Genomic DNA, 17,500 nt, shown 5'->3' on the forward strand with positions numbered 1-17,500 from the left:
TGCAGACTATAGATTTTACCTCAGACTTTACTGCAGACTATAGATTTTACCTCAGACTTTACTGCAGACTGTAGACTTTACCTCAGACTTTACTGCTGACTGTAGACTTTACCTCAGACTTTACTGCAGACTATAGACTTTACTGCTGACTGTAGACTTTACCTCAGACTTTACTGCAGACTGTAGACTTTACCTCAGACTTTACTGCTGACTGTAGACTTTACCTCAGACTTTACTGCAGACTATAGACTTTACCTCAGACTTTACTACAGACTTTACTGCAGACTGTAGACTTTACCTCAGACTTTACTGCATATTATAGATTTTAACTCAGACTTTACTGCAGACAATAGACTTTACCTCAGACTTTACTGCATATTATAGATTTTAACTCAGACTTTACTGCAGACAATAGACTTTACCTCAGACTTTACTGCAGACTATAGATTTTACCTCAGACTTTACTGCAGACTATAGATTTTACCTGAGACTTTACTACAGACTATAGACTTTACTTCAGACTGTACTACAGACTATAGATTTTAACTCAGACTTTACTGCAGACTATAGACTTTACCTGAGACTTTACTACAGACTATAGATTTTACCTCAGACTTTACTGCAGACTGTAGATTTTACCTCAGACTTTACTGCAGACTGTAGACTTTACCTCAGACTTTACTGCAGACTGTGGACTTTACCTCAGACTTTACTGCAGACTGTAGACTTTACCTCAGACTTTACTGCAGACTGTGGACTTTACCTCAGACTTTACTGCAGACTGTAGACTTTACCTCAGACTTTACTACAGACTATAGATTTTACCACAGACTTTACTGCAGACTGTAGACTTTACTGCAGACTATAAATTTTAACTCAGACTTTACTGCAGACTGTAGATTTTACCCCAGACTTTACTGCAGACTGTAGACTTTACCTCAGACTTTACTACAGACTATAGATTTTAACTCAGACTTTACTGCAGACTGTAGACTTTAACTCAGACTTTACTACAGACTATAGATTTTAACTCAGACTTTACTGCAGACTGTAGACTTTACCTCAGACTTTCCTGCAGACTGTATATTTTACCCCAGACTTTACTGCAGACTGTAGACTTTAACTCAGACTTTACTACAGACTATAGATTTTAACTCAGACTTTACTGCAGACTGTAGACTTTACCTCAGACTTTACTGCAGACTATAGATTTTAACTCAGACTTTACTGCAGACTGTAGACTTTACCTCAGACTTTACTGCAGACTGTAGACTTTACCTCAGACTTTACTGCAGACTATAGATTTTACCTCAGACTTTACTACAGACTGTAGACTTTACCTCAGACTTTACTGCAGACTGTAGACTTTACCTCAGACTTTACTACAGACTATATAGACTTTACCTCAGACTTTACTACAGACTATAGATTTTAACTCAGACTTTACTGCAGACTATATAGACTTTACCTCAGACTTTACTGCAGACTGTAGACTTTACCTCAGACTTTATTACAAACATTACTACAGACACTGACCACAGCTTCTGAGCACTGATATACAATGTTTACTACATTTACTATAAACGAGACTGTGCAGTACACACACACACACACACACACCAGCAGTGAGGGTTAAATAGGGGTGAATGTTTCTCCATAGAAGCTCCAAATAAGTCCCTCCCCCATAGAGCCATGACTGTTCAGCCCTGCGCCTCAGATTAGCCACAGTTAGCGGAGCGTACAGCTGCTCATGATTCAGGCCTGTTTCCTTCACTGTAGGATCATGTTGGTTCCTGTTCAGCAGAAGAAATGACCCCGCCCCCGAGTCAGGCATCATTAAGCTGCTCAGGCTGTGTATCCAGTACTTTTGGGATGAGTTGGGAGAGTTGGGATAAAATCCTCACAGCAATGCTCCTCCAAAATCTAGTAGAAAGTCTTCTTCTCTGGACAGTAAAGACAGCCACTATGTATTAATACTTTTGGCCATATGGTGTAGATTAAATATGAAATGAGAACTGCTCAGATGTCCAGATTGATAAGCATGGATCTCAGTATCATCTACTTTGTAATGTAATACATCAAAGAAGAATCTCAGAAAATTCCACGCCTGTACCTTCAGTAGTTCTGAAGCTACAATGTCTTTTATCTTCTGCATACATTAGAACTGTCTCTCAGAAGCTTCTGATGTTCTGTGGGACACAATGACATCATTTAGGGAGGTCAGTGTAGAGGAGGCCTCACACAGATCTGACCTGAATATAGATCAGTATCACAGGCTTTTATAACAGGAGGAACGAGCGAGTCTCCCCCCTCTCTCTCTCTCTCTCTCTCTCTCTCTCTCTCTCCTTCAGTGTTCTTCACCTTCTCCACTCTTCTCTTCTCTCCTTCATGCTGATTTGTTCTTCTGTGTGTGGTCTGGTCAATACGCGACGCACATGGTGATGAGCTACAGCTGATAAGAACGCAGACGGAGGTCAAAGTCAGAGAGAGAGAGAGAGAAAGAGAGAGAGAGAGCAACAGGGTGGGGCAGTTCCACCTTAAATGGTGCAGTCACATTCTGGAGCCTGAGGCACCCTGTCGCTTACTCATCTGCACAGTACAGTGGTCCAAAGAGCTCTAGACCTATGGGAGGTTTACAACAGTCAGGAACGTGTTTTGGAATTATGTTCTGATAAAGGTGCTAAAGAATAAAACTAAATACAGAATGAATAAATCAATCAAAACAGGCCTTTAATAAATTATCTTCTGATCCCAAAAGTGAGCTGCGAGAGTTCTCTCTGTTCCTGAAAATAAAGCTTCACACTAATCTGATCTGATCTGAACCAATGAGAGAGATTCACTGAGCTGAATCACTGAATCAGAAGCAAAATCTGAATCACTTCAGGCTGAATAAGCCGTACAAGCCTAAACACAGCTGAGTCATATGATGTTCAGAACACACCTTGATCAGCATTCCTCACACTCAGTCAGATAAAAGCACTGACTCCACCAATCACAAGGTGAAGTACATTCGACTTTGCTTCTCAATCTGATCAACAATACACTCAGAAGGAGCGATTTGATTGGCTGTTGGTTTTACAGAAAGAAGTTATGCTGGTCTGAAACATTGATGATGTTCTGCATCTGAACAGGAATGATTGTGTTTTTTTAAACCGGAATAAAGGAGCTGTTTGAAAGGCAGATTGTAAGACTTCCTGTAGCTGCCACCCGCATCAGATTCAAACCTCTGACGCTGGCCTACAAAGCCATGAATGGACCAGCGCCTCCGTACTTGATGGCGATGATCAAAAGCCGATCAGCACCTTTGAGTTTCAAATAAGGCTCGGTTTAAGATCGTTCGCTGTCTGCAAACCCAGACTGAAGACCCACCTCTTCCGAGAGTACTTAGACAGAGTATCGTGGTCTCCGTACTGCCTTTTTAATGCCTGCCTGTTTTGCCAATAAAAGGGGTGAGAGGGCAGCGGGCATAAGCCCCGGATGTTCAAAATGAACCATATAAATGTGTAAGGTTACTAAATTGACAAATTTGGTACAAGGACCACAGAAGTTGGCGATTCCATGCCAACAGAGAAAGAGAGGACAGATGGGCCAAATCAAACAAAAAGCCAACCAAAAAGAAAGTATGATGAAGCATATCTCGCTTTTGGATTCACCGTAGCTGGGGTGGGTGATGAGGAGCGACCCATGTGTGTTCTGTGTCTTAGACAACTGCAGACTGCATGAGGCCTAACTAATCGCGCAGACACTTGGAGACCTCACACCCAACCTTTGTTGATAAGCTCATAATTTTTTTCCAACGCAGAATACCGTCAGCAGCAAGTGAAAGGTAAAAGCTGCGTCGGTGAATAGCAAAGCACACGTGGAATCAGACAGAGTCGTGTATACAGTTAGCTGAGCTATCGTGTGTGGGGCTGCTGTTGACATGACGATTATGCTCGATGAGACAAGCAATGCGAAGTTGAAAACAATCCCCCTGTCAAACGACACAATTACGAGGCGTATTTGCGACATTTCCAATGATACTGAAGCACAACTCAACGGATTCTGGGCTTTTTGGAGGAAGAGCGCATGTATGAGGCAGCGGGCAAATTTTGTGACCAACTATTTCTTGCTGAAACAGTCCTGGATTCTGGAGCCACCACAGTGACCCCATGAATACAACAGCACATTACCAAATTGGTAATCCTTATTTTAGTTGACAATAAAGCTAAAAAGGCAACCTTTTTTTCTGCAGAACTCGCAGCTAGAAGTGGAAATTTGTGAAGTGGTAAAACTCCGCCCTTTGCTGCAGCAGTGCAGCTTATCAATAGATCAGATTAGGTGGCAGAACATGAAACACTGAGAATTGAAAGATCAGGCCCAGCTGATGCCACTCCTGCACTGGTTTCAGAGACTAGCTTCAGTGATAAGTGCAGATCCAATGATGAACAGATACGGAATTCTAACGTTGTTTCAGAAGCTGAAGTTTCCCTGGGTTACGCACTGATATACCGCCTGAAATGTAACTGTGCCATTGTGAAAAGTGTAGTTCTCTAGCTACAGCTGCTGAAGTTAACATTAGCGTGTTGTAACAGAGAAAAACGACCTGATGAACACGCATGACCACTCGACCGCTCATCGTAAGAAAAACATTTGCACTACTGTCGCACTTTTGGTGAGATACTAGCTACCATAATAGTTAGCTGGCAATGAACCAAAAGATTCAACCAGTCCTTAAAAAAAAAGAGCTGCCACAGAAGAGCCACTGTTGGTTCCCTAAGTAACCATGTTTGTTCCCTTGTAATGACCGTTCTTCAGACTCACAATCTCCTTAACAAACATGGTTCTTTATGAAACATAAAGTGGCTCTTCTATGGCAGCGTTCAAAAACCCTCCAACCTCCAAGTTACATGTATTGTTACTGGGACCCAGTTTAGGGCTTCCTAAATGGACCCCATCGTTACAGCCAACCTTAATCTCACATGGGTCCCATCTAGGCCCTATGTGCACTGTACAACCCAAATGGTGTCCATGTTTAACCCTTCCATCACTGAGCCTGGTGGGGATCAATATGTGTGGTCAACATGGAACCCTTGGAGAAGCCTTTTAGTTTTCAGTTAGGCTATCATAGAAAAGTGTACTCTCTATTACTCTGCAAACCATCTACACAATTCACACCAGCCTGAGAGTGAGAGGGCAATCACTCCTGTGCCAGTGTGTTTTACAATGACAGTGTGTGTGTGTGTGTGTGTGTGTGTGTGTGTGTGTGTGTATTACAGTCAGAGTACAACAAACAACAAAGGGTGAGTTCCTGCCCCTTCAGCAAACAGAGCTGCAGGTCTTCCACACAGAAATGCTGATTAGAGCAGAGCGCTGGAGGGAGTGGAGACTTAGGCAGATAGGGGCAGGTTGTGCTCAGGCAAGTTCACACTTTACCAAAATCCTCAGATTACAGAGCAGCACACACATTTAGCCGTGTTATACACACACACACACACACACACACACACACACACACACACACACCTTCAATCTGGCAAAATAACGTTGATGTTGAGATGGTCGGTATTAGAGCTGTTAGCTGATCAGTGATCTTTCAGGAGAACATCTACAGATCTGAACTCGGACTCTCCAAATGAACAGCTTGATTCAGTAGAAGTCTTCAGTAAAAGTTCTCTTCAGTAAGAGTCTGGTGGTTGGTGTGGCTCAACAGATAACACCACTACCTGCCACTGGGTCTACCACACCATGTGGGAGAATGGGGTTCGATTCCCAGTCGGGGTGACTGTGCTGCGCTACACCAATAAGAGTCCTTGGGCAAGACTCCTAACACTACATTGGCCTTACGAGTGACCTTGTAAGTCGCTCTGGAGAAGAGCGTCTGCTAAATGCTGTAAATGTACTAAATGTAAAAGTCTCTTGATCTACTAAATGTTCAGATGCTACTGAGTCATCTAAAAAGGAGCAGTCCAAATAAAAGACCACTAGGAATGCCTTTAGTTAGACGATTGAATCCAACAGCCAAACCCTGAACTGTATTAATTTAAAGCTGAACTAAAGACAGATCAATATATTTCATATATCATATTTAAAAATGATTAACAGCAGAATCATCTTTTTCTGTAAATAAATAGCAGCACTACAAAATAGCATCCACTGAACTTCAATTCAAATATATATCATTTCCAATCTGCCAATCTAAAGTCAAACACTCACCCTAGTCAATCCCAACACGTTCAGTTAAATCCTTGAAGAGAAACTGTTTTCTCAAAGCCCAGAAGCGTCCACTTACATTAAAAACTTAAGTAACTTCATGTACGAAAGTTACTAAACTAAAAAAAAACTCTAGCATAACATGCATTTTAAATCTATTTTTTTCATCCATTAATGGATTTGTTTTACATTTATTTGACATTTGTGCCGAACACTGAAAGTAAAATCCTAATTTACTGAAACTCTCCAGATTTCGTTTTGTGAGTTTATGAGTTGTCAGCCTTTTAACTACAGTTTTAATTTAGTTTAATAAAGTGGACATTCACTCCTTTCAGTCAAATGAACACTGGGATCAATTACATTCATTTTGAGTTTATGGAGGTATAATCATTAAGTTTAGTCTGCTGCTATCAGCAAATGGGTAGTGACTGACCCCTGAGACTCATGAGGTCAATAATAATAAGCTGAATAGCTGCTCAGTGCAGTCCAGCTGTGGCAGGTAGTTTTTTCTTCAGACCCCCAGAACCTCCAGCAGACTGAGCTCCAGCACGTTCCAGGACTCATACAGAACGTTGGCGTGTTCAGTCAGGTCAAGTGTGCTCAGCCACGGCGAGCTGAGTCACTTCCTGTCTGATCACACTTTAGTGCACTCACACACACACACACACACACACACACACACACACACACACACACACACAGGTACAGTTACTAACAGAGGTGGCAAATTCAGGGTTAGGGTTAGGATTTGCCTGGATTTGCCACCATTTGTGACCAAACGGCTGCATTTCTCTACTGGCTGAAAGCAGTTTGGTTCAGTGAGGTTTAATGTTCACCTGCTGGGTTTGAAGGAACTCTCTCAGTGACTCGAGTCATTTGACTCCAAATCAAAACCATCACATCCTCAGTACATGTTCTGTACAGTGTGTGAACGGTTCCTGATGAATGGCCCAGCAGAACTGATCCGACATCACTGAGTGTTAGTGGTGAGCTTGTCTTACATGGTGGGGACATGAGGTTCTGATTCAACAGCAGTCCATTTGGGGTCAGGGGGGCTAATAGTTCAGATTCAGTACGCCTGGCTCTGATACACAGGTCTTTATTACGTGGATCAGGTGTGTTGGACTGGGGAGAAGCGAGGGGGTCGGGAGTTCCAGGATTGTTCCCCTGTTCCAGTTAGCGTTAGCATTACTCTGAGTTAGTGTCAGACAGAAGCATTTTTCTCACAGACCTGAAACTCTGACTTTACCTGGTTTCCTTTACAACAACTTCCTACTGCGATTTTCTCACCGCTGTTGTTCTTTCACTGTGGTTTCAGGTGTGGTTCTGCTCTGTCAGTCTGATCTTCTGGTGAAAATGTCCGCATTGGTCATTTCTTATTGTCATGTTAAATTGCTTGTTCAGATTTGCAGAGAAAACATGACTGCAGGACAAGAGTCTGCCAATCAGCACAAAGATGGGGGACCGCCAGTGTTCAACCAATCAGGACAAAGATGGGGGACCGCCAGTGTTCAACCAATCAGGACAAAAATGGGGGACCAGCAATAAAAATGCAGTTGCGTGGAGAGCAGAGCTGTTGAACTGTGCAAAGTGGAAACGTGCAAACCATCACACACTTCCCCTTCTCTCTCTCAGAAGATCAAGAGTCTCACGCTCATCTCTGCACAGCACTGTCTCAGAGCCTGAGAGGATGTCTGACAGATGGTTTTTGGGGTTTGTGGTGTCTGTTTTAGCTGCCTGACTGACTTCAGCAGCGGCTCTAAAGATTATGTAGAATGAAGAACAAAGTAGCAGAAGAGCAGATAGAGGACATTACAGCCTCTCCCTCAGGGACTCTGCAGTCCAGCCTTTTGTCTCTAACAGCCTAGCCACCAGGAATCACCGGCCAGCAGGAAACCGGAGAACATAGCAAATTACTCACCAACGCAAACAACATGACCACTCTGAGAAATAAGGAGGAGTGAGGAGGAATGAGGATTGAGGAGGAGTGACGAGAATAGAGGAGGAGTGAAGAGGAATGAGGAGAAGTGACGAGAATAAAGGAGGAATGAGGAGTGAGGAGGAGTGACAGGAAACGAGGAGGAGTGAGGAGGAATGTGGAGTGAGGAGGAGTGACGAAAATAGAGGAGAAGTGAGGAGGAATGAGGAGAAGTGACGAGAATAGAGGAGTGCTGAGGAGGAATGAGTAGTGAGGAGGAGTGACGAGAAACGAGGAGGAGTAAGGTTAAATGAGGAGTGAGGAGAAGTGAGAGGAATGAGGAGGAATGAGGAGAAATAAGGAAGAATGAGGAGTGAGGAGGAGTGAGGAGAAGAGAGAGGAATGAGGGGGAGTGAGAAGGAATGAGGAGGAGTGAGGAGAAATAAGAAAGAATGAGCAGTGAGGAGGAATGAGGAGGAGTAACGAGAAGTGAGGAGGAATGAGAAGGAATAAGGAAGGAGTGAGGAGAAGTAAGGAGGATGGAGGAGGAATGAGGAGGAGTGAGAAGGAATGAGGAGGATTCAAGAGGAGTGAGGATGAGTGAGGAATGAGGGTTAAGGAGGATTGAAGAGGAGTGACGAGAATAGATGAGGAGTGAGGAGAAGTGATGAGAATATAGGAGGAGTAAGGAGAAATGAGGAGTGAGGAGGAGTGTGAGAAGTGAGAGGAATGAGGAGGAGTGAGAAGGAATGAGGAGTGAGAAGAAATAAGGAAGAATGAGGAGTGAGAAGAAGTGAGGAGGAGTAAGGAGGAATAAGGAAGGAGTGAGGAGAAGTAAGGAGGAGTGAGAATGAATGAGGAGGGGTGAAGAGGAGTGAGGATGAGTGAGGAATGAGGGTTAAGGAGGATTGAAGAGGAGTGACGAGAATAGATGAGGAGTGAGGAGAAGTGATGAGAATATAGGAAGAGTAAGGAGAAATGAGGAGTGAGGAGGAGTGTGAGAAGTGAGAGGAATGAGGAGGAGTGAGAAGGAATGAGGAGTGAGAAGAAATAAGGAAGAATGAGGAGTGAGAAGAAGTGAGGAGGAGTAAGGAGGAAAAAGGAAGGAGTGAGGAGAAGTAAGGAGGAGTGAGAAAGAATGAGGAGGGGTGAAGAGGAGTGAGGAATGAGGAAGGGTGAAGAGGAGTGAGGAATTAGGAGTGAGGAGGAGTGACAAGAAGTGAGGAACGTGAGAGGAATGAGGAGAAGTGAAAAGGAATGAGGAGGGGTGAAGAGGAGTAAGGAGGAGTGAGAAGGAATAAGGAAGGAGTGAGGAGAAGTAAGGAGGATTGAGGAGGAATGAGGAGGGGTGAGGAGGAGTAAGGAGAAATGAGGAGTCAGGAGAAGTAAGGAGGAGTGAGAAGGAATGAGGAGGATTCAAGAGGAGTGACAATGAGTGAGTAATGAGGGTTAAGGAGGATTGAAGAGAGGTGACGAGAATAGATGAGGAGTGAGGAGAAGTGATGAGAATAGAGGAGGAGTAAGGAGAAATGAGGAGTGAGGAGGAGTGCGAGAAGTGAGAGGAATGAGGAGGAGTGAGAAGGAATGAGGAGTGAGGAGAAATAAGGAAGAATGAGGAGTGATAAGAAGTGAGGAGGAGTAAGGAGGAATAAGGAAGGAGTGAGGAGAAGTAAGGAGGAGTGAGAAGGAATGAGGAGGGGTGAAGAGGAGTGAGGAGGAATGAGGATTAAGGAGGAGTGAGGAGGAATGAGGAGAAGTGAGGAAGAATGAGGAGGAGTGAGGAGGAATGAGGAGGAGTGAGGAGGAATGAGGATTAAGGAGGAGTGAGGAGGAATGAGGAGGAGTGAGGAAGAATGAGGAGGAGTGAGGAGGAATGAGGATTAAGGAGGAGTAAGGAGGAATGAGGATTAAGGAGGAGTGAGGAGGAATGAGGAGAAGTGAGGAAGAATGAGGAGGAGTGAGGAGGAATGAGGATTAAGGAGGAGTGAGGAGGAATGAGGAGGAGTGAGGAAGAATGAGGAGGAATGAGGATTAAGGAGGAGTAAGGAGGAATGAGGAGTGAGGAGGAATGAGGATTAAGGAGGAGTGAGGAGGAATGAGGATTAAGGAGGAGTGAGGAGGAATGAGGAGGAGTGAGGAAGAATGAGGAGGAATGAGGATTAAGGAGGAGTAAGGAGGAATGAGGAGTGAGGAGGAATGAGGATTAAGGAGGAGTGAGGAGGAATGAGGATTAAGGAGGAGTGAGGAGGAATGAGGAGGAGTGAGGAGGAATGAGGAGGAATGAGGATTAAGGAGGAGTAAGGAGGAATGAGGAGTGAGGAGGAATGAGGATTAAGGAGGAGTGAGGAGGAATGAGGATTAAGGAGGAGTGAGGAGGAATGAGGAGGAGTGAGGAGGAATGAGGATTGAGGATTAATGAGGAGTAAAGAGGAGTGATGAGAATAGAGGAGGAGTGTTTCTCTGTTGAAGCTGAACGGTTTTCTAAGCTTAAAACAATGCAGAACGAACAGCTGTAAACAGCTTAGCACTGACTGACCACACTGACCACGCTGACCACAGTGAGCACAGCTCTGATATGGGGGGTTATGAAAACATCTGTTTACAATAAACAGGTTTTATGATCTCTGCATTCTGCAGAATCATCTATCTGTCCGTCTGTCTGACCGTCTGTCTGTCCGTCTGTCTGTCTGACTGACTGTCTGTCTGTCTGTCTGTCCGTCCGTCTGTCCGTCTGTCCGTCCGTCCGTCTGACTGTCAGACTGTCTGTCCGTCTGTCTGTCTGTCTGACTGTCCGTCCGTCTGTCTGTCTGTCTGTCCGTCTGTCTGACTGACTGTCTGTCTGACTGTCCGTCCGTCCGTCTGTCTGTCCGTCTGACTGTCTGTCTGTCAGCTGTGTGGATCAGAAATTCTCGCTGAGCTCATCTGTCAGATAGAAATCCAGCTCAGATCAGGAGATGCTGACATGAACACGACTGACTACAGAACAACCCGAGTCTAATCTTATATTATATAACATAATTAATAATAATAACAGTAATAATAACAGTAATATTCTACCCTGCATTTTTTAATCACAGCTGGATTGTGTGGAACGCTGGGTTCTCCTGCACTGATATTAAACCACTTTCAGTCTGATTCACCTCACCTGTCTGATCTCAAATCCTGCAGATCTTATTAAACCTCTCTCTCTCTCTCTCTCTCTCTCTCTCTCTCTCTGTTGGAACCTGTTGTGTTTCGCCCGCTCTCAGCTAGAGCTTTACACGCCCTTGGGGGACGAAAAAACAAGAAAGCAAAGGAAAACAAAGCCTGGATCTGCACTCAGCTGGAGAACAGTCTGAATCACTCACCCGGATCTGAATCAATAAGCTCACCTGAATCAGTCAGCTGATCAGAATCAATTATCTAAATCTGAATCAACTGGATGATCTAATTAACAAAACCATTTTAACAACGGAGTCAGTTCAACAACTTAAACCTAACATTTCATGATGCACTGAATTATTTCCTAAAGATCAGAATCACTTGTTCAATCTGATCAGACTAAGGATCAGTTTAAGGATGAATCAGAGTGAGAGGAGTGATCTGAGGAGTGATCTGAGGAGTGATGTGGGAAGTGAATCCTCTTTGAATCCTCTGTGTTGTTTACTGAGTTCTTCTACAAAGAGCTGTTGGTTAATACAGTTCTTACTGACACACTCACATACAGTTCTGCTGTGTGTGTGTGTGTGTGTGTGTGTGTGTGTGTGTGTGTGTGTGTCTGGACAGCTTCACATGTGTTTTGTCCTTCATGTACACACACACACACATTGCTGTTTGTTCAGCTCTCTGGTTTAGTTTTCACTCCCATTTATTCATTTCTGTTTGATGTGAATCAGCTTTAAACAAAAAAATCTGTTCCTGTGTTTGTTTATTTGTTTTGTGTTTATTTGTTTGTTTTTGTTTTTATTTGTTTGTGTTAGTTCTTTCTGTGTTTGTTTATATAAACATGATTTCATGATTTTAGTTTTGTGTCTATCAATATTCTAATGCAGCACCCGAGAACTACGCGCATTGGAAAGCAGCACCATAGTGACCACTTGTTATTATTATGGGATGTTTGTGCCTTTTGTTGGTTATTAAGTACAGAATCTCATTTGCCTGTTTTCCACACTTCAGCAAGTTAAACCTTCAGTTCCTCCAGCAGAGCTCAGCCTCACTAATCATTTACTCTGACACACCTTAAACACACTAAAAAAAAATCTGTAATCATTAACACTACACCTCACACACACACACCTCAGCTCACACTCACCCAGCAAGAGGAGGTGTGTATGACAGAGAGAGAGAGAGAGAGAGAGAGAGCAGTGGCAGTTACTAAAGCTGGTTCAGTTCAGATAGTCTTATGAAAGTCTTAGTCTGAACTGGTGATCAAGCTGATCCTGGCTGGGTGAAATATGTGAGCTCTTAGGAGCAGTGCTTTACTCTCTGTACGAGGTTCAGAGCAGAATCTAGGAGAGGACTCCAGCAGCTCCTCCAACATGACCCAAACTGACTACAGCACAGCACAGCCCAGCACAGACCCCCACTACATGTAGCCTATACAGACCACTCACTGCCCAGCACAGACCCCCACTACATGTAGCCCATACAGACCACTCACTGCCCAGCACATCCCCCCACTACATGTAACCCATACAGACCACTCACTGCCCAGCACATCCCCCCACTACATGTAGCCCATACAGACCACTCACTGCCCAGCACAGACCCCCACTACATATAGCCCATACAGACCACTCACTGCCCAGCACATCCCCCCACTACATGTAGCCCATACAGACCACTCACTGCCCAGCACATCCCCCCACTACATGTAGCCCATACAGACCACTCACTGCCCAGCACAGACCCCCACTACATGTAGCCTATACAGACCACTCACTGCCCAGCACAGACCCCCACTACATGTAGCCCATACAGACCACTCACTGTCCAGCACAGACCCCCACTACATGTAGTCCATACAGACCACTCACTGACCTCAGAGCAGCAGATCTGTTCTTGGGGCCAAGAAATACAGAAACACATGAATTTAATCTCCAGATGAAGCTGAACGGTCACAGCAGAGAGTGTTCAGTCAGAATCAAACACAGATTACAGAACTAGAGAGAGAGAGAGAGAGAGGTGTACTCACAGGTATCTGGTTGGGTTGGTCTGCTGGTGTAGAGCCACAGAGAGGCCGAACAGGCTGCCGGGGGTTTGGGAGTGTTTGAGCAGAGCAAAGCGAGAGTCCACATTATAGCAGGAGCTTAGTGGCAGAACACACACACTCACACACACACTCACACACACACTCACACACACCGCCGCCGGGAACCTGCCCGCACCGCCCCAAGAGCTCAGCCTGATCGCCCTCATCCTCTCAGTCTACACTCTCTCACTCTCACTGACGCCGACAGACTCTCTCTCTCTCTCTCTCTCTCTCTCTCTCTCTCTCTCGCTTTCATTCAGGGCTCCTCCCCTCTCCCTTTCCTTCTCTCTCCTTCAGCTCCTCCTCTTTCCCTTCTCTCTCTCTCGCTCTGTGGTTAAGCTAGTAAATGACTCCAAATTAAATTTTACAGATCAGAAACAGAGGACAAAACGGGCACCTTCACCTCTTACACACACACACACACGCTTTACTATACTCAATTTGTTGTCATATTAAAATTCGACAGAGGGGAAGAAGCAGCTCTCTGCAGCGTCTAAGAGGGAGCAGGACTTTAGCAACTGTTCAGATTCTGCTGTATCGTCCACCTGATCTGAGCAGATGCTATTTTAGTCTTTAGACTCAACCAATGAAAGCAATGGCTGCTCCTTCTGCAGTTCTTGGGGAGAACGCCTGATACGTCCACCCCCATGTTTCACAGCTGGAAAGGTGTTTTGAAAAGTTCATCAGTCCACAGAGCTTGTTTCCAAAACTCAGCTTCTCTAGAACCATAATGTTTCTTGTACCTTCTCTAATATTTCTAACTTTCTGATGAGGCCGCAGGTACAGAACAATGCTGCAGCCTCTTGACCTTAATTCAGGTTCTTGTCAGTCATATTGGAGTTTGTTCCAGGGAAAAGGAAGACCATGCAGAGAAACAAGACAGAGAAGTAGGGGAAGAAGGATGGTGTCTGATAGGAGGATTGGAGAATGGAGAAAGGATTGGCAGATCTTGTTGACTTTCTCCTCAAAGAAGGGAAAGGGAAGTGGGTGGCGTGGGAACAGGGGAACAGGACAGTTTAGGAGAGAAGATAATGTTGAAGAGCTTCCATAGATCAGATGCTGATACTGATGCTGATACTACTAACCCCAGTGACTGTAGGATGAGTTTGCAGCATTAATGTCTATTGAGAACCTGAACAAGAGAGATCTGTAGGAGCTCAGATTTGAGTGTCAGAGGGACCTGAGCTTCCTCCATCTTCTCCCATCTAATGTTGCTTCTGTCCAGTTGTGCAGAACACCCATCAGCCAAGCATGTTGCAGGTCTCGAAGAGAGAGGGAACAAAGAAGGTCAACTGAAGAGGAAAGTGATTAAAAGAAAGTGTTTTGCAGTTTCCAGAGGAGATACGAGAAGAAATTAAGGTGTGAAGCAGTTGAAGCAGGAGATGAGGGGGCGGCAGAGTGCAGGTTGCAGCAAGAGAAACCTGTGGAGGAGGTATGTGCAGCAGGAGAGGGAAGATGAAGGATAAAAACTGATGATGACTGATGATGTTGTAAAGTTGTGGGTCACAGTAAGAGGGATTGTAAAGTTCTGGGTCACAGTAAGAGGGATTGTAAATTTCTGGATAATACTAAGATGGATTGTAAAATTCTGAGTCCCAGTAAGAGGGATTGTACAATTCTGGGTCACAGTAAGAGGGGTCGTAAACTTCTGGGTCACAGTAATAGGGACTGTAAAATTCTGGGTCACAGTACGAGGGATTGTAAAATTCTGAGTCACAGTAAGAGGGGTCGTAAACTTCTGGGTCACAGTAAGAGGGACTGTAAAATTCTGGGTCACAGTACAAGGGATTGTAAAGTTCTAGGTCACACTATGAGGGGTTGTAAAGTTCTGGGTCACAGTAAGAGGGTTAGCAATGATCTGGGTCACAGTAAGAGGGATTGTAAAGTTCTGGGTCACAGTAAGATGGATTGTAAAATTCTGGTTAACAGTAAGAGGGGTTGTAAAGTTCTGGGTCACAGTACTAGGGGTTGGAAAGTTCTAGGTCACAGTACTAGGGGTTGGAAAGTTCTGGGTCACAGTAAGAGGGTTAGCAATGTTCTGGGTCACAGTAAGATGGATTATAAAATTCTGAGTCCAGTAAGAGGGATTGTACAATTCTGGGTCACAGTAAGAGGGATTGTAAAATTCTGGGTCACAGTAAGAGGAATTGTAAAATTCTGGGTCTCAGTAAGAGGGATTGTAAAATTCTGGGTCACAGTACAAGGGATTGTAAAATTCTGAGTCACAGTAAGAGGGGTCGTAAACGTCTGGGTCACAGTAAGAGGGACTGTAAAATTCTGGGTCACAGTACAAGGGATTGTAAAGTTCTAGGTCACACTATGAGGGGTTGTAAAGTTCTGGGTCACAGTAAGAGGGTTAGCAATGATCTGGGTCACAGTAAGAGGGATTGTAAAATTCTGGGTCACAGTAAGAGGGATTGTAAAATTCTGGGTCTCAGTAAGAGGGATTGTAACATTCTGGGTCACAGTACTAGGGGTTGGAAAGTTCTGGGTCACACTAAGAGGGGTTGGAAAATTCTGGGTCACAGTAAGAGGGTTAGCAATGTTCTCGGTTATAGTAAGAGGGATTGTAAAGTTCTAGGTTATAGTAAGAGGGATTGTAAAATTCTGGGTCACAGTGAGGAGAGTTGGAAGAATCTGGGTTACAGTAACAGGATTAGAAATCTTCTTGGTCACAGTAAGAGGGATTGTAAAATTCTGGGTCACAATAAGAGGGGTTGTAAAGTTCTGGGTCACAATAAGAGGGATGGGTAAAATTCTGGGTCACACTAAGAGGGGTTGTAAAGCTCTGGGTTACAGTAAGTGGGGTTGTAAAAATCTGGGTCACAGTAAGAGGAGTTGGAAAGTTCTGGGTCACAGTAAGGGGGGTTGGACAATTCTGGGTCACAGTAAGAGGGGTTGTAAAGTTCTGGGTCACAGTATGAGGGTTAGCAGCATTCTGGGTCACAGTAAGAGGGATTGTACATTTCTGGGTCACAGTAAGAGTGATTGTAAATTTCTGGGTCACAGTAAGAGGGGTTGTAAATTTCTGGGTCACAGTAAGAGGGGTTGGAAAATTCTGGGTCACAGTAAGAGGGTTAGCAATGTTCTCGGTTATAGTAAGAGGGATTGTAAAGTTCTAGGTTATAGTAAGAGGGATTGTAAAATTCTGGGTCACAGTGAGGAGAGTTGGAAGAATCTGGGTTACAGTAACAGGATTAGAAATCTTCTTGGTCACAGTAAGAGGGATTGTAAAATTCTGGGTCACAATAAGAGGGGTTGTAAAGTTCTGGGTCACAATAAGAGGGATGGGTAAAATTCTGGGTCACACTAAGAGGGGTTGTAAAGCTCTGGGTTACAGTAAGTGGGGTTGTAAAAATCTGGGTCACAGTAAGAGGAGTTGGAAAGTTCTGGGTCACAGTAAGGGGGGTTGGACAATTCTGGGTCACAGTAAGAGGGGTTGTAAAGTTCTGGGTCACAGTATGAGGGTTAGCAGCATTCTGGGTCACAGTAAGAGGGATTGTACATTTCTGGGTCACAGTAAGAGTGATTGTAAATTTCTGGGTCACAGTAAGAGGGGTTGTAAATTTCTGGGTCACAGTAAGAGGGATTGTACATTTCTGGGTCACACTAAGAGGGGTTGTAAAGTTCTCGGTTACAGTAAGAGGGGTTGGAAAGTTCTAGGTCACAGTACGAGGGGATGTAAAGTTCTGGGTCACAGTAAGAGGGTTAGCAATGTTCTGGGTCACAGTAAGAGGGATTGTAAATTTCTGGATCATACTAAGATGGATTGTAAAATTCTGAGTCCCAGTAAGAGGGATTGTACAATTCTGGGTCACAGTAAGAGGGGTCGTAAACTTATGGGTCACAGTAAGAGGGACTGTAAAATTCTGGGTCACAGTACAAGGGATTGTAAAATTCTGGGTCACAGTACAAGGGATTGTAAAATTCTGAGTCACAGTAAGAGGGGTTGTAAAGTTCTAAGTCTCAGTAAGAGGGGTTGGAAAGATCTGGGTCACAGTAAGAGGGGTTGGAAAATTCTGGGTCACAGTAAGAGGGTTAGCAATGTTCTCGGTCACAGCAAGAGGGATTGTAAAGTTCTGGGTCACAGTAAAATGGATTGTAAAGTTCTGGGTCACAGTAAAATGGATTGTAAAGTTCTAGGTTATAGTAAGAGGGAT

At 44.3% G+C, this 17,500-nt stretch overlaps 1 protein-coding gene across 1 annotated transcript in view; it reads right to left on the reverse strand.

Moving 5' to 3' along the window:
* itga3a (integrin, alpha 3a) overlaps window positions 1–13,531 on the reverse strand; it is a 37,661-nt gene extending 24,130 nt beyond the window's left edge. Inside the window, exon 1 of the mRNA XM_072693956.1 lies at window positions 13,284–13,531. Coding sequence (XP_072550057.1) covers window positions 13,284–13,507 — 224 coding nt within the window. The 5' untranslated portion in view covers window positions 13,508–13,531. The remainder of the gene's footprint in view (window positions 1–13,283) is intronic.
* Between the last annotated feature and the right edge of the window lie 3,969 nt (window positions 13,532–17,500).

This window comes from Salminus brasiliensis, chromosome 12 (assembly GCF_030463535.1).
Source record: "Salminus brasiliensis chromosome 12, fSalBra1.hap2, whole genome shotgun sequence".
Taxonomy (NCBI): Eukaryota; Metazoa; Chordata; class Actinopteri; order Characiformes; family Bryconidae; genus Salminus; species Salminus brasiliensis.